This window comes from Lacerta agilis, chromosome 2 (genome assembly GCF_009819535.1).
Source record: "Lacerta agilis isolate rLacAgi1 chromosome 2, rLacAgi1.pri, whole genome shotgun sequence".
NCBI lineage: Eukaryota > Metazoa > Chordata > Lepidosauria > Squamata > Lacertidae > Lacerta > Lacerta agilis.
In genome coordinates this window covers 26743321-26766157 of record NC_046313.1, presented here as the reverse complement: position 1 = coordinate 26766157, position 22837 = coordinate 26743321, and the positions used below count along the sequence as shown (strand labels likewise).

Sequence of the window (22837 nt, the reverse complement as noted above, 5' to 3'; positions counted from 1 at the left end):
TTAACTGCTTCGCTGTGGGTGTTCCATGCACCAGTAACATTTTGAAATTAAAAGTTCAAGCAGAAGAAACAGGTGGTAGGTAATACAATTAATTTTTTTGCTTTTTTGGCAATTCAAATGCCAGCTTCCTTGGTGTCTCATATATCACCAGAGATCTAGAAAATCCAAATAAGATCTGTTTTGCCAATGTTTGTTGGTGGAATGATTTCCTGGTGCTTCCTTTGGCAGTGTCTATCAAGAAATTAGCAATGTCTAGACTGCTTAATTCAGGGTAAAAAGTAAGGCATCTAAATACTACCCAGCAGATTATACCTTTTCCTTCAAACAGGAGTTGCATTTCTTTTTTCCTCTCTGTTGTTGTTCAGTCGTGTCCGACTCTTTGTGACCCCATGGATCAGAGCACGCCAGGCACACCTATCTTTCACTGCCTCCCACAGTTTGGCCAAACTCATGCTAGTCGCTTCGAGAACACTGTCCAACCATCTCCTCCTCTGTCGTCCCCTTCTCCTTGTGCCCTCCTTCTTTCCCAACATCAGGGTCTTTTCTAGGGAGTCTTCTGTTCTCATGAGGTGGCCAAAGTACTGGAGCCTCAACTTCAGGATCTCTCCTTCCAGTGAGCACTCAGGTCTTATTTCTTTAAGGATGGATAAGTTGGATCTTTTTGCAGTCCATGGGACTCTCAAGAGTCTACTCCAGCACCATCTCTACCTCCCTTTTAATTTTATTTTCATTCCCATCATGAGCTAATCAAATTTTTGTTGTCAGATAGGTGTAGTAGTTGACAACCAAGTTTTTGGGATTTGTTCTGACAGAAATGTTTGGTTCTTGATTGCTGTCAGCATCACTCTGATCCTAAGAGCAACTCAAGGGCCTCCTTAGTGTATGTGGTGCTTGTGGAGCTAACCTTAATTTTATTGGATATTAGGCTACCGTGCCATATTGCTTCATTTTGTTTCAAAAGGATTTGCTGTGTGCAGTTGTGCAAAAATCTTAAAAGGCTTTGTACATCTCTTAAAGAGAAATCTCGTATTTTTCTTTACTGTTTCAGGTTACAACTTTCTCTAGACTCCTGACTGCGGCAGACACAGAGACTTTGAAGACAGAGCTATGGGACAATGTAGGCATTCCAAAAGTTCTTTTCTTACAACAGTTTGACACAGAACATTCCTTTTTGAAAGAAATTCGGTGAGTGGTTTGCGTTTCTCAGTCCACTTGGTTTGTAGACCACACTGAATATGACAGTAAGAGAGAAACAGGTGGGTAGAGAATAAGCATGGGGTTGTGGTAGCAAGAAAAAAGGCAAAGAAGGCGGGGGGGGGCAGAAAACATGCAAAGATATAAGGTTGTGTTATAGATTCAGACTGCTGAGATTTATGGAAGTTGATATTTATTTATCACCCACCATTCACCCTAAGGTGTCATGGTGTGTGACAACATTAAAAACAACATACAATCATAAAAAGTGGCCCCTAAAAAACAAGAGTTTGGTCTTCACCATTGTCTGGAAGCTGTAGAATGAAGGTACCAGACACACATCTGTGGGGAGGAAGTTCATAGCTTAGGGGCAGCCACAGAGAATGCCCTTTCCCAGGCTACCACCACTCTGCACCTGAGATTGTCTGTAGAGAAGGAAGTGGTCTTTCAGATATTTGAAGTCTGGGTACTGTGTGTGATGATCCACTCTGTGCCTGAAATACAATAACCTCTTAACCATTATTCTGACATCTGTTGTTTTCTCACAGGAATTCTCTTTCTGTTGCACCTGGAACTAAAATACTGATTATTCAGACTGACTTTGAAAATGGATCTCTCAGTGCCCAGATTGTTGCCTCAGCCAAGTATGTTGCATAGCATGTTTTGTATTTTCCAGCTTCTTAATTAGAGCAGCATTGAACTCATGGCTAATGGTCATAGTTAACAGTTACCACAAGCTTTTTCAAGGTCTACCCTTTTCAGGGTCTAGTAAAACACTTGGGGAAAGTGTGAGGGAAGACAAGATTTGTATGAAACTATATGAACATAAAGAGGTAAAGGACCTCTGACCATTAAGTCCAGTCGCAAATGACTCTGGGATTGCGGTGCCCATCTCGCTTTACTGGCCGAGGGAGCCGGCGTACAACTTCCGGGTCATGTGGCCAGCACGACTAAGCCACTTCTGGTGAAACCAGAGCAGCGCATGGAAACACCGTTTACCTTCCTGCCGGAGCAGCACCTATTTATCTACTTGCACTTTTGGGCATGCTTTCGAATTGCTAGGTTGGCAGGAGCTGGGACTGAGCAACGGGAGCTCACCCCGCCACGGGGATTTGAATTGCCAACCTTCTGATCGGCAAGCCCTAGGCTCAGTGGTTTAGACCACAGCGCCACCCTAGTGAACATGGTGAGCATTTAAAACTTGGTGTTAGGATGGGGTGGAGAAGTAAGCCTTGTAAGTGTTGAGATAATGAGATGTGATTAGGAAGTAGTGTCCTATGTACTGCCGCTTGAAATTGCCGACAAGTGTTTCCTTTCCCTTACAGATACTCAGCTGTTAATGAAATTAACAAAATAGATCTGTGTGGAGCCTCAGTGTTTGTGCTCTTCATCGCTAAGCTATCTCGGATTGAAGGAGGAAGTTCCTATGTGGGATTTCATGGAGGTAAGGACTGCACGACTGGTGCGGGGGGGGGGGATGTAGAATAAATATGAGGTTTTCAGTGAGTTTGGAGTGCTGTTGCAACTCTGAACAAATACCTGACATCGGTGCAAATAGAGAAGAAAATATGGCTATTTTGTGAAGTATCAAATTGAGGTCCAAATTGAATCTTGTGGTCAGGACACATCTCTAATAAATGCAATTTTTGCTTTCTTTTTAAAACTATTCAAAGAGAGCAGACGGGGTTAAAGGATGCCCGTACATGTTGGCATATTAAGGAGATGCTTGACCAGGCCATCTGGTCAAACTAGGCCAACAGAGGGTGCGGGGGGGGGGGGGAGATAAGCACCTGGCCTATTACCCGGATCCAGTTCCCTATCCATGCTAAATATAAATGAAACTCAGTTCTGATGGTGGTCACTGTTGTGAAATGAGAGAAGAGAAGCCACTATGAATACCTTTTAATGAAGAATGGTATATAAGTCTAATAAATAAATCAGTATTATTGAGCCTCTAGGTAGTTAGGTTCATCCCTATCTGTCTTGCACTGGATTTTTCTTTTCTTAAGATAACTTCATGGCAGTAGTCACAGAAAGTATTTCTGTCTTATTGCTAGGAATGTGGCAATCAGTGCACATTGATGATCTAAGGAGATCCAAGGATATGGTTTCTGATGTAACTTCCCTGAGGAACATAACCCTCAGCCAGCTGTTTGATGAAGATACAGGGAAGTCTGCACAAAAACATGAGTGTAAGTACTGTATTTTTCGCTCCATAGGGCGCACCAGACCATAGGGCGCACCTCGTTTTTAGAGGAGGAAACAAGGGAAAAAAAATATTTTTCTGGTTTTCCTCCTCGAAAAGCCCTGTTTCAGTTTTTTTGAGGAACAGCTAAAAGTTTTGCAGCTTTTTTTGCAAAAGGAAAAGCCCTCTTTTTTGAGGATCAGCTAAAAGTTTTGCAGCTTTTTTGCAAAGGGAAAAGCCCTGTTTTTTAGGATCAACTAAAAGTTTTGCAGCTTTTTTGCAAAGGGGGAAAAGCAAAGCTCCTTTTGCAAAGGGGAAAAAGCAAAGAGGAAAAGCCCCGTTTCTATGGAGTTCAACTCAACATTTCTGCAACTTCTAAAGGAAAGGGAGCCTTTTCTACAGTTTCCAGACAGATAATCTAATCAGTCAGTCACATGTCGCTGGGGAAACAAACAACCTCCCTCTGCAGCACATTCAACAATGGAGGCATGGGCAAGAGGGCGGGGCTGAAAGGGAGCCGGGACTCTTATCTCTCTCCCGATCTCTTGCTGATCACTTGCTGAGCGGGGTCCTTTCAGCACCCCCTTTTCTCTTTGTAAAATAAAAAGCATGATCCTCTTTTGGCCCCTGGGCAATTCAGCTCCAGGGACCACCATTCACTCCATAAGATGCACAGATATTTCTCCTTACTTTTTAGGAGGAAAAAAGTGCGTCTTATGTAGCGAAAAATACGGTAATGTAGCATTAACTTCTGACAACCTGTAGTCATTCCCGGTGTCCTTAATTTTATCAGTAAGCAAATTTCAACCCTATGCAAAACCTTCTGTATTTTTTGCAGATATGATTATGGCAAAGGAAGAAGAACAAGATGAGGAGGAGATGGATGTGGTATCAGCAGCACCCAAAACAGAAAGATTGGCTGTAAGTTTCAATGTATCTCACTTTAATTATTTTATTTGGCTCCCTATGAAAGAGAGAGTTCCCCCCCCCCCTTTGTTCATGCTGAGGACAAATCATAAAAATCCGAGAGGTATTATTGTACTTTTTCTCTGTTATGGTTTCCCCTCCATATTTTTTTCAAATGTATGGGAGTCTGCATATCCCCAGATTTTCTCAGGTGTAGTGAGGAAACATCTAATGAGCATGGATTATGTTTCCTCATACCAGAGGTTGGGTTCCTTTCCTTGTTTTTGCCTGGGATTCAGCCCTTCTCCTGTCTGCTCTGCTATCTTTGCATGCTTTCTGCCCCCCCCCACCTTCTTTGCCTTTTTTCTTGCTCCCCTTATTGTCCATTTCTGCTCTCTCACCTGTACATTGTTTCTGTGGCTTTCCTGAACAAACAGGCAGATCTGTAGTAAAAATGATGACTCATGTTAGAATGGTGAAGACTTAAGGGGTGGGAATTCTGGCCGCTGCTGCCTTGGAGCCTCCAAAAGCAAGTCTCTCCAGAACATGTGTTCCTCTGGCCTACCATTCCAATTGATCCCTAAGGGAAAGTCTTCCTCATCACAGAGGAACAGGTTGGCTACCTCCAAACTCTAGACACCCCCTTCTTACTTTGTAAACAATTAGGTAGGGCCCGTTTCAGCCAGCTTCCATCTCTGGGCCTCTACTGAGCCTCCCAAAGACAGTGGTGAATGGTATCGCCTCAAGGGCCTCCTATCTCCATAAGAACTAACAGACCCTGTGATCATCCTCTGAGGTCCTTCTTTGTGTGCCTCCTCCATGAGAGGTTTGGAGAGTGGCAACATGAGAGCAGGGCTTTTCTGCAGTGGCTCTCTGCTTATGGAATGCTCTCCCCAGGGAGGCTTGCCTGGCAGTATATTTTAAGTGCTGGGCAAAAACATTCCTCTTCTCCTAGGCCATTGGCTTTTTAGCCAATTTATGGCCTTTTAAATTGTGTGTGTTTGGGCGGGTTAGTATTGTTTTTGTTTGCTACTATGTTACGTGTTGTAAACTGCCCTGTGATCCTTGGATGAAGGGCAGTATAGAAATTTAATGAATAAATAATCACAAAGTCTCCAGGCTTCCCTTGTTAGCACTAAGAGTAAGCCCAGCATTTTCCTGGTGGCCATCATTTTGTTAGCCTCGCCTGTTTACCAGAACATTGCAGGAGCTCCTTTTTAGTGTCTCTGTGCTTCTGTACTCAATCCTTGCTCTCCCTTCTGCTCTCAGCACTAAGCCTATTATTGAACTGATAAAACAAAGATCCCATGCTGGGTCTTGTCTTAAACACTCCAAGGACACCAATTCTCGCAAGTGGAGTAGATCTCCAATGCAGGAAGTGGGTTCTTCTCACTTCTCCACCATAACAAAAAAAAGTACCTACAGTATTGGTTTTTGTTAATAGGAGCTCATTGTGCTATCCCTTTTCCTTGCTTTTATGACTGCTCTTCTCCAGGCAGATAAATATGCTGATTCCTGGCTGCAGGGGAGATCTTGTATCTTTGTCTCCTGTATTGGCTAGCAAGCAAGAGAGTCATTACAGGCAGAAAGCTCTTGTTTACATCAGTTCCCTTTTTCAGAGAAGAAATGTGCACCAGCTTAGTCTGTGTTGCTTCACAATATTAATAGGCTCTCTTTCTCTATTCCTGGAAAGCCCAAAATCTTGGACACCACCGTTCTTCTGAGGAGCTGTGTGCAAAGTGCTGTGGGGATGCTAAGAGACCCAAATGAGAGTTCCAGCCGCAGCACTAGGAGGATTGAAATTCTCCTTAGCCTTCTTTCTGAGGAAAGTGATTTGAAAGGTATGAATGACTAGGAGCATTTAGTTTTGTAAAGTGGAAGGCTTTCTGCTGCAAGCCCCTCCTAGAATATGTTCATACAATCTTTTTTCCACAGAGCATGAGGTAACAGGGTTCTCATGTGCTATCAAGCACAGAATTATGTGCAGTGTATAGGAAGAAAAAAAGATAGGTAGAAATTTCTCGCTGTGTCGTAATACAGTGGTGCCCCGCAAGACGAATGCCTCGCTAGACGAAAAACTCGCTAGACGAAGGCATTCGTCTTGCGGAAGGCTGCCCCACTAGACGAAAAAGTCTATGGGGCTGCCTCGCAAGATGAAAAATTTTCGTCTTTTTTTTTTTCATTTAGCGAAAGCGCGGCTGTCATTGCCGCTTCGCTAGACGAAAAAACCGCAATACGAAAAAAATCGTAGAAGGAATTATTTTCGTCTTGCGGGGCACCACTGTACTAGGACCTGGGGCCATCCGAGGAAGCTGAATGTTTCGAGATAAAAATAAAAATAATTAGTACTTCAGTCCATGTATAGTTAACCTGTGGAATTTGCTTACCACCACAAGATGTGGCAATAAGGCAAAATCATATCAGTTAAAGCTTTTATTGCTTCCATCTTGCCAAGATAACAGCTGTAGTTCACTGTCACCTAGTCTAGTTTCTAAACACCAGTGCATCACATCTGCAACCTCTCCTTCTTCATGCTGAGCATTCTGTAGATTGAGCATACTCGAAACTCTTCACTCGTCCCCAACAAATTTATATAGATAATACAGGGTGAATCTTTTAAAAGAGGCCCCGTGGAACATGTGTACTCTGTATCCAAGGGCCTCTTTTAAAGGACTCACCCTGTATATTTGTAATTTCATAATTGACAGTCAAGCACTGCAGAAGATTGTGAAACCTTAACTGGTGTTGTTGATAAAATCAAGACTAAATTAGCTATCAGTCTAATAGAAATAGATACCTTTTGTTTTGTTTTCAGCACTTGAAATGTAGCCTTAAGGAATATTGGTTAGCACACTTTCTGCTGTTTTTCAGCCTTCTTCCTGAAGATAACAAAGAATCGCCTCTTAACCCTTTTGAGAAAGCAAGAGGAGAACTCTTACATCATGAAAGAGTGGGTGCTTCGGGAGGCATCAAACCTAAATGCCCTCCAAGAAGCAGGAACTTTCAGGTATACACAGTTGTTTATATAGCAATCTAAAAACATAGGCCAGTATCTAAAGAGTACATCTCTCTTAAGATGGTTGCATGCACTCAGAGGAATTATAAATTTCTTCTTCCAGCTGTGGCCCCACAAGCTACATTTGATACTTCTGCAGAGGGTCCCCTTGAGCTTTGGGAACAACTTTTAAGTTGGGTTTAAGGGCTGCAGAATCAAGGTGGTGTTAAGAGTTTGGTAAATATATTATCAGGGGGAGAATGAATTGTCTATTTCCCTCACCCTCACCATCACCACGATGGTTCACGTAACTTACTGCAAAGCATTGTTGCTTTATTCCCAGCAGGTGGAGGGTCTGAGAAGTCTCCCATGTTTTTCTTTTCTTTTTCTTTTTCTGCAGTCAACTGCAGTATTACAGCTAGTTAAATATCCTGGCCCTTTTGAGTTCAGAGCATGTGTAGCTGGTGCAAGATGGGAACCAAAACTCTTAATAAAGCTGGGTGATGTTGTTTTCTGCAGTAATAGCTTTGTGGGCCAATAATGTTTGGCTGTCTTTCAAAGTTTCCACCTCTGCTTCAGGTGGTAACATTCCGTATGTAAATAGTATAAACTTCGCTTCAAAGCCATGGTTCACAGTTGGAAACGTGCTTTCAAAAGAAGAAAGATGTATATACACAAGTCAAAAAGGCTTGCTTTTTCTTCATAACACTCTTTCTTGAGATTTTTGGTCTTGTCAAAATGCTCCTGAAAGAGTGTGTGATTGTGTCTGAACTTAATTTCTTCTTAATATTGGGTATTCCTTTTTTGTTTGTTTGTTTCCTTTACCTCTCTCGAAACTTGCAGGCACACCTTGTGGAAGCGGGTGCAGAGTGCAGTTATACCATTTCTGGCCTATATGGTGTCTGTCCTAGACAGAGATGGCAACTTGGACCTGCTGGTTAGACCAGAAACAGAAAGTTGTGTGAAAGCTCTGTGGATGTTCATCTTCAATGATCTCAATCTTCTAAACATCCCTTACATTATGAGTGAGAAAAGGTAAGTGGCACAACCAAGGCAGCAATGATTGCTGGTGAATTGATTTGTTGTTAAGTGTGAATGGTGAATGTGATTTTGACTCCCATGTGAAGGAATATTTTGAAAGCTGTTTCTTCATTTGGCAACAATGTATGCCAGTAGTAGGCCATGACAGTTTGGCTTCCCATTTCTCAGTAGGTTTGGCTTACAGCAGAACTCTTTAATACCTAGGTTATATCACATACTGCTAGCCTAGACAAGAGAACCTTGCTGCAAATCTCCTCCAGTTCCAGGAGCTTCTCCCATTTTGTCATCTTGTCTATCCTAGCAGAAGTCCTTTTTTCCTCCATCCTTTGCTAAATTTAATCCTCTTTGCTTCTCAACTTGTTGGGGTTTTTTTCGCTATTCTACCCTGGGGTCTAAATCCAAAACCCTGGCCATGAAAAAAACAATAGTCCATCTTGAAATCTAGGCAGTAAATCTAGGCATCTTCTCTCCCATGAGACTTGGGTGAGTGAGCTGGGTGGACCTAATCTTACCCAGCTGCTCCCATACAGGTACTTAATACAGTACCTGGCTAGTTGGGTGTGTGTGTGTGTGTGTGTGTGTGTGTGTGTGTGTGTTGTGAATTGCTATCCTGTGGGACCAATAGAGAGTTCCCCAGACCTGTAGTATGGTATCCTTTTATTCCATGTGTTAATTATAGTGTCTCTGAAATGCATCCACTACATTCATTCATTCATTCATTCATTCATTCATTCATCCACCCACCCATCCATCCACCTATCCTTATGGAATAAGTTATTGAGGCAGCCCTCATACTAATTGTATCCTGTAATCCATTCATTCTGCATTCATTGTTTCTTTTTCTATATAAACAGATTGCACTTTACATGCACCTTGATTAAAGACTGGCCTTATGATCTATTGTTTTGTTTTGTTTTGTTTTTAGTAATGATTAATAGATTAAAGAAAAGTAAAAGTAAGTTTCCCCGCTTGGTAACGGAATTCTACCAACTTTCTGATTGATTTTGCATGTTTCTTGCCCAGCTCCCAATCCAAGACAATTCTGGTGGAGAATTCCTTTCAGGTGTTTACAGATGCTGGCAATGAAATGCCCTTCAGCTGGAGGATAAAGGATTTTTTGGAAGACCTTTGGGTTCAAGCCCCATATGCCATTGGTGATGAAGGTGAGAATGCAGGGGTGACATTGCAACTGGTGTCGCTCATAGGAACCTTTAGATAAATATGTCAAATGGATCTGAAGGCAATAATGAGGCACCATCCCTCTATGGTTCTGTTTGCAAAAACAAACAAACCCCAAAACAGACATTTCGCTGTTTTTCCGAAATTCCCCCCGGGTGCTGTTTTCCCCATTGGAATCCTGTTTGCAAATTCTCCCTTCGTAGAGGTGGTGATTGAGAGGGCCATGGCACAACAATTGCAAGTGCTCTTGGATAAAACAGATGGTCTTGATGCATTTCAATCTTCATTCAGGCCTGATTATTTGACTTGATTTGGTCTTGGTCGTCCTAATGGATGACCTTTAGCAGAAGGAGAACGGGGGAATGCAACCCTATATTCTTACTTGATCTCTCAGTGGCTTTTGGTTCTGCTTTTGCAAGTTTTTAGTCCCTGAGCATCTTCTGTTTCTAATTGTTTTTATAGGCATATCCTAAAGTATACAGACAAATGTTCCTGCTGTAAAATTACTGCGTATCCCAGAATGTCCTGGACTTATGTCCAGGACATGACAATCCTATACTTGCTAGCTGCTAAGAGCATTGCTTTAAGACTAAAAGGAGTGATTTGGGCCACATTTCTGGTGCAATGTCAAATTTTCCGTTTCTCAGTAGTTACCAAACCAAACAAACAAACAAAAAAAGGCTTGGTGAGGGACTTCTTCATAAACAACAAACAGCTTTCAATGTTTTGGGTTATGAGGCTTACATACTTTTAACTTTTGAAATAGGGCCATGACACTGCTGGGAGATAATTATTTATTGAAGCATTTATATACTACCCTAACATAAAATATCAGGGCAGCGTAAACAATATAAAAACAAAATACCATCAAAAAACAATACAAAACAATCTTTAAAATGACTGGCAAGTCAAGAAGATTCATGCCTATTGGCATAAAGAGATACTATGGCATTTAAAATTCCCATCTAATCTAGTTTCCTCCCATTGTACTCCTGACCTGCAGGCCACGCGGATAAGTTTGTAGGACTCTTTCAGAAGACACCACTGGGGCAGCATATTGCTGGTCTCTCTGCTGAAGAAAGAAACATTATTTTCCATTGTTTTATCAAAGACTATATCCGCCTGATAATGCATGTGGCCTCTCCGAAGGAGTTAAATGTGAGTATACCAGTAAGCGATGTTGAACTGTTTGGAAGAAAGCATGTGTCAATTACTACGTTCAAAATTTGTGTGCTGTAGCATCTGCAAGAAATAGTATTGCTGGCAGTTGTTTTTCATAAATATAAGTCTGCTTTGTCAAGATACTGGAAACGTTAACCACCAGAATTACCTACCAACAAGGTTTTCCTGTAAGTACCAAGCTATTTAAAACAAAAACCTAACCTAAATAAGGGATTGTAGCCATTGTAACACTGAGATTGTTAGCACATTTATCTAATAACCAAAAAACACAAAAGCAACTTTGAAGAAATTAATTATTTCAACCGGATATGTGATTACTGTAAGAATACACTTATTTATAAAGACTTGTTTTTCGATTTCCAGTTGATGCAGACAGCTCTCTTATCATGCATAGAGGAAATGAAGGCAGCCTCTCCCAGTGCAGAGGAGGAGGTGCTGCCCATCTCCTGGATCCATCTTGGTTACCATCAGTTTAGTAGTCGTCTGCAAAACCTTTCCAGGATTCTTGCTGTGTACCCTGAGGTGCTCAATGCTCTCACTGAACATATTGAGAAAGGGGGAAGCCTCTTGCATCGTCAAATGGTAGGAGTGATATTTACTAGCTGTAACATTTTAGAAAAAAAGCCAGCCTCTAAAGTACATGATATTCTTCCGTTGCTTTTCTTAAGTATTAGGAGAAACAATAATGTCTTTAAACATCACACAAGTCTTTAACACGTCCGTATCTGCTATACTCCTTATAACAAAGCTAATCAACATAGTGCCCTCCAGCTTTTGTTGGGCTCCGACTCAAATTAGCCTCATCCAGCATTGCCTCTCCCAGGGATGATGGGAGTTGCAGTCCCAACAACATCTGGAGGGCATCCCATTGGGCACCTCTGTCTTAACAGTGTATCTGCCCTACTACAAGAACACAACTATCTTCCATGAGCTTGTGAACCAAATGATTTATACATAATTGCCATGCCAAACAGCAGTGCAATCAATCTCTTGTGGACATGTGTACAGTGAGCATATTCCTGAGATGTCTGTGGAAGATAAACTTAGATTATACACGGGGGATTATGCAAATACTCCCAAGGCAGAATTGGCAGAATTACAGTGAAAATTGCTGGACTGACAGCAATAAGGTGAAATTGAATAGCAAGTGTAAAATTCTACGGAAGGAAGAAAACACAGGTGTTAAAGGTTGGCTGGTGGAATGTCCCCTATTTAGAACAGAAAGTAAAGTGGGACATTCATTTTAAAAGAAATAGATGGGATAAACAGAAAGGAAACCAACTATGGACACTGCGGGTGTATCATTACATGTTTTTGAAATTGGTAAAGCGGATATCGTCATAGTTCTTCTCAAGTTATGATGGCAACTTACTCAAGGGAGAGGAATATTTGTTTTCTGTAACATGCTTAGTTAAGGAGGCATATAGAGCCTTATTGGTGTCTGAAGCGAATGTATTTTTCTTTACTACCCATGTCTGTATTTATTAAAGCCCTGTTCATGCCTGATTGCTTAGGTTTTGGATGTGCTTGCTGCAATTGCTTGCACTGAGATGTTGGAAGAAAAACTGTTGAACTGCAGATCTCAAACATGGCTCCAGCAGGTGAAGAAGCTTCAAATGCCAATTGAACTTGTGTGTACAGCAAACTACTTTCAAAGCAATGAGAGCCAATGTGACCAGCTGCTCCAGGAAGTCAGGTAGGTCAGAGAGGCGACATATGAATTTAAAAGTATACCTGTAGTAATGTTTTCCTTGAGATTAATTGCATATGACATTGTTAACTTGGTTACGTTGTTGTTTCACCCATTTCATTTTTGAACTGTTGTGGTAGTCACCCATTTGCAAAGCTGCTTCCCTCTAATACCCTCAAATCCCAGATTACATGTTTCCTGTGTTATCACAGGCAACTCAGTATGTGGTAAAGTGGTTAGAGAGTCAGACTAGGAGCTGGGAGACCAGGGTTCATCACCTCGCTCAACCCTGAAGCCTCACTGGGTGACCTTTCCTACCCCACAGGATTGTTGTGGGGATCAAGGAGGGGGAAAGAACCTTGTATGCTACCTTGAGCTGCTTGGAGAAAGAGGTGGGATATAAATGCAATAAATAGTAAAAGTAAAATGCTATTATGGAATCTACAAAGGAATATGGAATGAAAAAATCACAGTAGTCAATTGGCTCTGTGAGGCTTCAAATTGAAGCTCAGTGGAACAGATGCAGCTGTTAAGTAAAAGAATAGTAAATGGAGAGTCTGTGCTGCTGCACTCACTGAGTACTGGCCCTCTCCTTAGTTACATTTTACTAGTGGGTTGGGTCATTCGTGCTAGTCTTTTCCAAATCAAGTCTTCAATGCCACTGAATTTTATGACGCACTCTGCAAAAAGCACTGATGGTCCCTTATTATACAGCAGGAGTCATCCCTCAATCCAGTCATCCGGTACTTTCTTCCTACTTCCTTCTCCCCCCCCCCCCATATATAAATAAGCCATAACTCACATTTCCCTTTGAAACAGGAGCCGATGGAATCGGGTTTTCTCAGTCTCTCTCTTTGTGGAACACGTGCTGCTTGGAGCAGAAAAGGTGATCCCAGAGATGGTGGATCTGATAAAGCAATACACCATAAGACTTGGAAAGGTAAGGGCCTTTTTTTGGATTTGGAGGGAAACATCACTTTAAGAAACATCCTTTGCTTATTTGGCTGGCCATAAACAAGTTAAATATGTACCAGTTTTATTTCAGCCCTCAGAACTTGCTTTTCTGTTCATAAGTAGAATGGCACTTCCCATTTGTAAGACAGAAACAGCAATAAGCATAGTGCCTCAAATGCCTAAGAAAGAGATATGTTTTAACCTGTTAATGTCAATGCCAGGCAAGCCTCACGGGAGAACATTCTACAGGTATAGCTGGGGGACGGTTTGTACACATTATACTTGTAAAGCACAGTAGAAATGCATTCTTTCCATCAAAGAATTCTAGGTACTGTTGTTTGTTAAAGGTTTATGGGAACTGTAATCCTGTGAGTGGTAGACTGCAGTGTCCAGAATTCTTTTAGGGGAAGTGTGTTTCAAAACTTCTTAAAAGGTATAGTGTGTTCGCATCCTAAGTCTTATTGAATTCAGCCCTTCTGCAAAGACATGTATCATTGCTGTAGTAAAAATAATGTAATAAAGCCAGTTGGAGTAGCTTATTTGGCTAGCTTGTTAAACCCAGTTAGAACAAATACATGTTCTGCTATTGCAGTTACCATAGTGATAAATGTGCAGACTCCTGTGGTTACTGCATTGTTTGCCTACATTTGAGGGTCTCTTCCCATTCACATTGTTTTTATTCTTTTCAGTGTTTCCAGTGGAATTCTGACATCAAAACTCTTAACACATTCACTGCAGTGATGGAAGTGCTGTGCGACTGCAAGGATAAAATCAGTTCAGCATTTTGCAAGTAAAGCTTTTGGGATGAGAGTGTGAGGAGGGCTGGGGGAAGGACAGTTTGTGGGGAAGCAGTGGGCTATAAGTTAAATGTGAAAGGAGAAAGATTTTAAAAATGACATGCGGTGAATTGAAATCTTTTGAGAGATGTGGGAGTTTGAAAGGGGGAAAATTAAATTAAAGGCCTTATTTGTTTGGCATCTCTGGGTGAGCAGATTTTGCCTAAAATGGGATGACTGACTCATAACACCTCCAGAACCAATGTCTATACTTGGATTGATTAAAACTGAACTATGGAACTCCCTGCAAGAAGAAAATTGCTGTGGTGAAGAGTCTAGTGCAAGGGTCAGCTGTCAGGGCTGGTCGATTCCTCTTCACATTACCACACAAACGTGTCTTGGTCTTTTATAATTTTTATTAAGAATTCACAAACAGTATTAATAAATAGTTCTTAACTTCAACTATCACTCCACAGAGTCATTCAGTTCAGATACCTTCTGAGCTCTGCTTCTCCCCTGACCAGCTACTGTCAAAAGGCTTTTCCCGCTCTTTTTCTAACCTCCTCGTGAGGACTGGCTTGTACCTCCCCTCCCCCGAGTTGGAGTCATCACTTAACCCTTGCCTCTGTGAACATTCTAACTCTTTTTCTAACTCTACTCTGACATCAGCAAACTTTTTCAGCAGGGGGCCGGTCCACTGTCCCTCAGACCTTGTGGGGGGCCGGACTATATTTTGAAAAAATAATAATGAACGAATTCCTATGCCCTACAAATAACCCAGAGATGCATTTTAAATAAAAGCACACGTTCTGCTCATGTAAAAACATGCTGATTCCCGGACCGTCTATGGGCCAGATTTAGAAGGCGGGGTAACACGGGGTACCACTGTATATGATCACATTAACTGTGGCTCTTGAATTCACAGGTATGGCTTAAGACCGTGCCCAATTTGTATAGGAGATCCTAAGGACCCAGTCAACCTACCTTGTGATCACGTATATTGCCACAGTTGTATCAAACAGTGGCTGGTGGCAGGACAGATGTCCTGTCCGCTTTGCTTGGTTGAACTACCAGAAAAATATTCTATTGAAGTATCCAAGGAGCTCAGGTAAAGCCTTCCTCTGATTAACAATCTATAATACTGGTAATAATTTAGAGACACTAGCCTTAATTTCTGAAGACTTAATATCACCCTACTAGCTATGCATTTCTTAGCATTTACACATGTGTTTTGTGGTGCAAGTTACAGAGTTGATCAGATATGTAATGGCTCATGCATTTTCTCCACAGCATTTCCATAGAAAAAAATGCCCAGTTCCGTAAGTTCTGCAACAGTTTTTTCATAGACCTGGTTTCTACTATGTGCTTCAAAGACAATGAACCCCCAGAAAAAGCTGTGATCCAGATGCTACTGAAACTCCTGTTTTCCCATACAAAGCCTTTGAGAGGTACGTGCACAAGATCTTTTATTAACTGCCATGTCTTGAATAAATAGACTTTTCCATGTCTTTATGCAGAGTTTTATTACTCCTTTAGGAAACCCCAGGGTGCATACAAAATCTCTGTCCCCTTTTAACGATATGGTCGATAAAACTCCTGTAATTCGTTCCGTGGTGCTAAAGCTGCTTCTGAAATACAGGTAAGGACTTTCAACTACCCTGCTTCTTCTTCAGCGTTTATCCCACTGATGCATGTTTTCATTTCCTTGAAGTCCTTGTGGTCCTTTCCTGGGTTCAGCTATTGCTTTTCAGAAACTCTTGCTGGCTCTCCCCTTGGCTCTGTTGTACAACTGAAATGCATATTTCTGACAGTGGAGATCTCCTTTCATTTTTACAATATAGAAGCACATGCCTTGTTCATTAATAAGGAGAGTTTTCTCTGTTTCTATAGCTTCAACGATGTGAAAGTCTATGTACAAAATTATTTATCGGAAGTAGAATCAAGCTGCATCCTAGACAAAGATGATAAAACAAAACTGTACGTGCTATTTGTCAACTGCCTTGAAGTAAGTATACTTTCCAGTTTCCTTGTTTATTTTGCAGGGGTGTCCTGGCCCAGTGGTAGAATCTTGGGTCATTCCGGAAACTAAATTTTCAGAGACATGGAAGAGATATTAAGGGAGCAATCATTGACTGCTGCACATGTGTACTGGAAGGAAATAGACTAGATCAGAAGGTGCTTACGATTAGATTTAGTCATTTGCAGTTGACTTCTGTGGAGCAAACAGCTTTTCCTCATCATCTAAGCTTACACACCCCATTTTTGTTTATATATTTACCAAGCTGTCAGCTGCTGGATCAGGTAGGAGGGAAATAGCTTTCCTTACTTGTCAAAGCCTGTGCACAGCTTTTGCATTAGCATCAACTAGCACTCTGTGTTTTGATTATTGGAGATGGTAGCAATTTCACCCCCTGATATTATTTTGAAAAGCACTGAGTGAAAAGCCATAATGATGATCATGAGTCATTCTCGAAACATTTGGAACTGTGTGACTTGCTTCTGGATATCAGCAAGCCTCGTATTTGTTCAGCTTCCTTAAATTGTCACAGCCCCTACTTGTTTGTTGTTACCTGAGTATTGAACGTGCCCCCATATAGCATTTACTTGGACTAAGACTGCAGTCCTAACCCCTTGGCTGGGGGTAAGCCCCACTGAATTCAATAGGACTTACTTTTGAGTAGACATGGTTAGGATTGCATTGTAACTCAGTTGTGGCCAAAACGTTTCCAGATTTATTTATTTATTTTTAAAGCACCACTTGGAAGCAGAAAAAGCTTTGCAAGCTGGCATACCTGTCAGCTCAGTGGCGTTCCATGTACAAAATGCTGTGTGCGTGCTTGCATGTCCCCAAAGGTGCAAACTACAAATGCAAGCAGTTTAAAAAGCTTAAACTGTATGGTATGGAAACTTAGTTGGAGCTGGAAAACGTGGTTTAATTTTTCAGGATTCTATGTGTGAGAAATCAGGAGCCTCCTCTGAGGAAAGCAAGGCAAACCGGCTGAGAGAGGATGGGCGTTTCCTGGAAAACTACTTACAGTGGAGCAGGAACAGCAGTGACACCCGTCAAGAAGCCACCATCGAGTATTTGCAGGGTGTGGCCCACATCCAGCTGTGCATGGACAGGGCTGCAGAGCTGCTCTTTGAGCTTCATGGAAATTCAGGCAAGTGGGATTATGGTAACCAAACAGGAATGCAAATGTAGCAAAGAAATGGCGTGTGAAAGTGTTCCTGCTGCTAGATGATTTACCAGATGATTTTTATCAGTCATGCACTTTTAAAATTGTGACCTTTCTATAGCACAGCATAGGGAGTAAGGCCTTGTTTTCTTTCTCTCTCTCTAGATGGTAGCGAAGAAGCAGAGAAGCAATTCTACCTGCAGAAAGTGAAGCGCTTCTGCTGTCAGACTAAAAATGACTGGTATAGAGTTTACCTTGTCCGAAAGCTTACTAATCAGTATGGAATGGAATTCACACAGAGGCTTTCCAGTGAACAACAGTATCTCTGGGTATTTCCATCAGAAGTAATTCAACAGCAACAGGTAATACACACCTGTCTCTTATCGTTAATAAATCTGAGGTGTTTATTTCTGAGCTATGGCTTGGTACACAAGGGCCAAATTGAGTGGCTCTTAAGAAGGAATTTGCAAAAATAAAAGGAATTTGTTTTGCTTACATTGAGATTTCACCCTCTAAGCTAAGGTTTATTCACCTTTGGTAACTAAGCTGCTTTCTATGGTGGTGCTCATATTTTAGTGAGATAGGTAGGACTAATTTTATTCAGTGAGCATTTTAGGTATATTGTGCTATACATGGTTTTAAATTTTCTGGTTTTAATTGTTTTTATCTGTTTTTTATCTTGTACGTCACTTGTTTTTTTTGTAAAAAAAGTAACAAATATATCAAATATGAATAAGTAAAATATATTGCTTTGGCTAGAGAGCTTAGTGATAACTTAGAATGATTGGGCAGGCATCTATTACCCTTCTGAAGTTTGAAATTCAATTGCAGATTTTGTAGTAACTGCACATTGTTTAGAATGTGCTTTCATATTCACACATTTTAAAAATGGGACTTGGTATTTTGTGGCCTCAGAGTCATCAGCACAATCAGATGGATCGGTTCCTGGTATGCGGCAAAAACTACAGAGTGGTTCGTGATGCTTTGGGAAAAGCAATAATAGAATGCCAGGCAGATGGTATTGCAGCAGCCCTGAAGGTAAAGCCATTTCTTTTGATTTCATATATTCCTGATGATTCTTTCTTCCCTCCTTCCTTTGTATATCTCAGCTCTATTAACAAGGTTTTCTTGCTTACTATTGATGCCTTTAAGTTGTCCAAAGCCCAAATATTCATCTGTGTTCTATTGTTTGCTTCTTGTGCTTATCAAATGACAGGCCATTCTTGCATTGGCTGGAGTATCAGGGCTGAATTTCAGCGTGCTACATGTTGCATTAGAAACATTGACTCTGCTTATCAGTGATGGACTTCCTTCACTGTGCCATTTTTTTAGTGTCCTTCATATGTTCTCATCCAGATCTGGGTGGGTCTGCAACCTACAGGAGAAATTTGGCAAATGAAGAAATCCCAATTGAAATACACTTGCCATAGGTGATGGAATCTTACTGGCTACCAGATTGGAACAGTGTCAAGGAAACATTTACAAAAGTTGTGCCTTTAGTGTCCTTTTTGGACACATCTTCTAGAGATATATTTGGACTGATGCGCTAGATGAAATCTTTGTGACCTGGTATCATTTTGTGGGCGTGTTTTCTGTACCAATATCCATGACTGCTAATAGCCAAAGATGGAAGCTTAACTATTGATAATCGATAATCTCTGGTTTTTTGCCCTCTTCTCCACCCTGCCCCACCCCCAATCCCAGCCTTGGTAACTTGTGCCTTCTTTTTCAGGCATGCAATGTCTCCAAGTCTGTCCAAGCTGTTCATTTTCTCTTGGCTGTCTTCAGAGAGTTCACATCTCTATATGGATGCAAGGAGCCGAATCTTCATCCGAAGCAGGAGGTAAATGCCTTCGCTTTGGTGCCAGTTTGCATGTTGCCTTGAGCATAAGTGCTGCTTCTTTAGGAGAGAGGAAGATTTGGGATATCAATTATAGAACTGAGCAAAGGTGGTCGTTCCCCCCAACTTTCATTTGAAAATCCATTGAAAGTCATTGACCTATATGCATTATTAATCACCTTCCAAACATTTGATTATCTTAGTTGACCATAGTTCATATGAAGATTGAGGTGAGTCTAGTTGACAAATCTCATCTTACTTTTTGTAAAACAATTTTCTTCTTATTTCAGCAACGTGATGTTATCAAGGAGTTCATCCAGAGCTCCAAAGTTCTTCCTTCTCCAGAGCTGGAGAGATTTGCAGAATCTTTGATGGATAACCATCTCCCCTCACTGGCACTGAGCCCCCAAGATTCCAGCCACAAGAGGGTAGTGATTGAAATGGCAATTCACACTGCTGCTGTCTTGCTGTCTGGCCAGAATCGAATCCTTGAACCTCTAAGGAATCTGGCATTCTCACCTCATACCATGCAGGTAAAGAAGTGAATTTTCCATTTTCCTTTGAAATTCCCATCAGATCCTGCACTCATTACTGTTTTACTTGCATTTCCTGTCTGTCTGCCATCACACAGAAACAGTCCTCTCCTGCATGCAAGCATAACACACTTTAGCATTTGGCGAAAGACTTCAACTGAAGATCTTAATGCATGAGCAGGAGGACACTGCTTATTATTCTAGTTCCACTTTGATATTCTCCTTCTCCCCCTCCAGGTTGCTTTTCTGCCAACAATGCCAGAAGACTTACTGGCTCAGGCTGTGAGATGGGAAGCAGCAACAGGACTTCATTGGTATAGTAAGTACCATGCTCAAGCTTGGGAGCAGTCTAGAGAGCTATTTTTTCCCCAGTGGTGTCTTGTCCCCCGAAAACAGTGGAAATAATCCAGGGTATGATGGGGATTTAATGTTGCTGCTTCCATGTATTATTCTCCTGTCAAATTACTGTATAGTATCTATCCATTTAGGCACAAAGACTTATAGTTAAGTGTCACTGGATGGTATCCAATTCACTCATTCTTTTAGTGCAAGGATTTCCACTTCCACAGCAGATTCCGCCCCCCCCCCCCAGTCTTCCCTCCCCATGCACCCCAGTGACCTCTTCAGAACAGCTTCAGGGGGTTGAGGGAACCCCAGAACAGCCCACAGTCATTTTGCTGACAGGATGAGCTTGTTGAATACCACCCAGTGTGGACTTTTAAAAAAGAATCTTGATAGTAGTGTTAACTTCTCAGAAATGTGAAGTAGTTATTTTTTAAAAAAACAACTTTAAATGTACTTTGTCCAAGTGCAATAAACAGACCTGAAACATTCCAAGATATTTTGATGTGTACCATGGGAACAAGTAGCAGATTGATAGAAATATCCTATTTGTTTCTGAAAGCATCCAGAGGTGTTTTGAGATCAAATTCTGTAATGAGACTCTGCTAGCAGTTGGTTGTCGGAATTAGCAGAAATTTGTTCATATTTGCCCCATCGCTTATCAATTTGCACTAGTTTACAATTTATTGCATTTGCCATTTTACTGCCCAGTAACTTAGCTTAAGAGGTTCTTCTGGAGCTCTTTGCATCTCTTTTTAACAACCCTGAACAATTTAGTAGCGAAAGTAGCAACCTAACTAGATAACTTACAAACAAGCACAGGTTCCAGTACCAATATTTGGAGGACTCTCCTACTTCTCTTCATTCAGAGAACTGTCCATTTATTCCTACTCTACTTCCTGCTACGTAGCCAATTCCTGATTCACAAGAGGAGCTTTCCTCTTACTCCTTCAGTAAGCTTACTCAGGAGTCCTTTGTGAGGTACCTTGTCAAAAGCTTTTTGAAAGTCCAGGTCCCCCGTGTCAACCATTTCATCGCTATATGCTTCTTCACACTCTTAAATAGCATTAATAGGTTTGTGACATAGGACTTGCTCTTGCAGAAGCCATGCTGACTCTGATTCCAATTGCCTTCTAAATCCGGCCCGTGGATGGTCTGGGAATTAGTGTGTTTTTTACATGAGTAGAATGTGTCCTTTTATTTAAAATGCATCTTTGGGTTATTTGTGAAGCATAGGAATTCATTCTTACCCCCACCCCCACCCCCAAAAAATATAGTCCGGCCCACCACATGGTCTGAGAGACGGTGGACTGGCCCATGGCTGAAAAAGTTTGCTGACCCCTGGTCTAAATTGTTGAGCTTTTTTTAGGGAAGACAGCGACAAAAGTAGATAAACAATAAGTCGTCCCGCCAGCAGAAACTCCCGTCTTCCACACTTGAAATCATGTGCAGATAAAGGAAAGAGGGAGGGGGTGGGGACAGATGTTCCTTTTCACCCACAGACAAAAATGAGCCTGCGATCGACTTCTAACAACCGGAGGTCGACCTGTTGGACATCCCTGTTCTATAGGTTTGGTTATTTTATATTTAACTCCATCAGGTATAGGGCAGGGGATGAGTTCTCGATAGGTTAGAATTTCCTGTGTTCCATTGATAGTACCATTGTACTGAGACCCTGGTTCGTGTGCCTCCATGAGAGGTCTGGAGGGTGGCAGCACAAGCATAGGCCTTTTTTGCAGTGGCTCCCCATTTGTAGAATGCTCTCCCCAGGGAGGTTCGCCTGGCACCATCATTATACACATTTAGGCACCTGCCAAAAACTTTCCACTTTAAACAGGCCTTTTGTTGATTGACATCCATTGCCCTTTAAAAATATGTTTGGGGGGTTATTTTTGTTTTTATTTTGATATGTATTTTCTGTTTTTATATTGTGATTTTATATTGTGAACTGCCCTGAGACCTGCGGGTATAGGACAAACGAACGAACGAATAAGTAAATAAGTAAATAAATAAATCCGTTCTTTTCTTTTTTTTTTCAAATCAGCATGTCCAAATGGTCATCCCTGCACTATTGGAGAGGTAAGAGCTTTCACAGATGGTGTGTGTATTCTAGTTTATTTCTTTAAAAGCAGTCTGTGCTGCAGTTTGTGTAGCACTTCATTCTCCTTCAACATTCTGTCATGTTTTCAAGGGCTGCCTTGCAAAGCAAACTAAATCAGAACTTTGCTGTGTGTGTAGCTTTTGTTTGCATGTATGTATGTGTAAGGTTCTCGGTTAGTTGCTCATGAGTGAGCAGCTGACTCCGTTGCTTCTTTTTTAAATAGATTTATTGTGCAAGCTATTTACAGTGCAGAGCTCAAAAGTTCACGTCTGTCTCATCCATCAGCAGAATCCGGGAATGCCCCCTTCCGGTTCTTACCCCAACATAAGAGTCTTGGGATCCGGAACCCCCTTCTTCCCACTCTCCCTTTGACCGCTTTGCGCAATTGGGGAGACGGAACTGGCTTGCCTCCCTCTGCGCCAGGAGGGTGTGATGGCTCTCTGACACTCTTAGAGCCCTGACCCTCAGTTCCCTGCGCTGCCTCCCCTTCCCCACTTGAGGCCTCGCTGCTGCTCCCGCTGGACAAGGAGGTGCTGCTGGTCAGGTGTTGTTGAGGCTCTCTGTATCTCGAGAGCCCCTCCACCACCCTGCGCTGAGCTGGGGTCAGTTACCTGACAGTATGTATGTATGTATGTATGTATGTATAGTTTAGTTTAGCAATTGTTTAACGTTTTGAAAAATAGTTGAACCTTAGCGTAAGCTGTACCAAGCAGAATTAGTTCAGTTTTCTGCTTCTAATATTC

General features: G+C 41.6%; 1 protein-coding gene across 1 annotated transcript in view; it reads left to right on the top strand.

Moving 5' to 3' along the window:
• Positions 1 to 22837, top strand: part of LOC117040899 (E3 ubiquitin-protein ligase RNF213-like) — a 57881-nt gene that overhangs the window by 19166 nt on the left and 15878 nt on the right. Inside the window, 25 exon segments of the mRNA XM_033139004.1 lie at positions 1049 to 1185; positions 1743 to 1838; positions 2520 to 2638; positions 3252 to 3384; positions 5855 to 6126; positions 7157 to 7292; positions 8124 to 8315; positions 9345 to 9484; positions 10504 to 10658; positions 11046 to 11264; positions 12197 to 12378; positions 13192 to 13312; positions 14016 to 14116; positions 15028 to 15210; positions 15393 to 15550; positions 15639 to 15741; positions 15993 to 16107; positions 17047 to 17263; positions 17310 to 17318; positions 17459 to 17640; positions 18194 to 18316; positions 19011 to 19121; positions 19409 to 19651; positions 19889 to 19970; positions 22038 to 22072. Of these exon segments, the coding sequence (XP_032994895.1) occupies positions 1049 to 1185; positions 1743 to 1838; positions 2520 to 2638; positions 3252 to 3384; positions 5855 to 6126; positions 7157 to 7292; positions 8124 to 8315; positions 9345 to 9484; positions 10504 to 10658; positions 11046 to 11264; positions 12197 to 12378; positions 13192 to 13312; positions 14016 to 14116; positions 15028 to 15210; positions 15393 to 15550; positions 15639 to 15741; positions 15993 to 16107; positions 17047 to 17263; positions 17310 to 17318; positions 17459 to 17640; positions 18194 to 18316; positions 19011 to 19121; positions 19409 to 19651; positions 19889 to 19970; positions 22038 to 22072 (3564 nt within the window).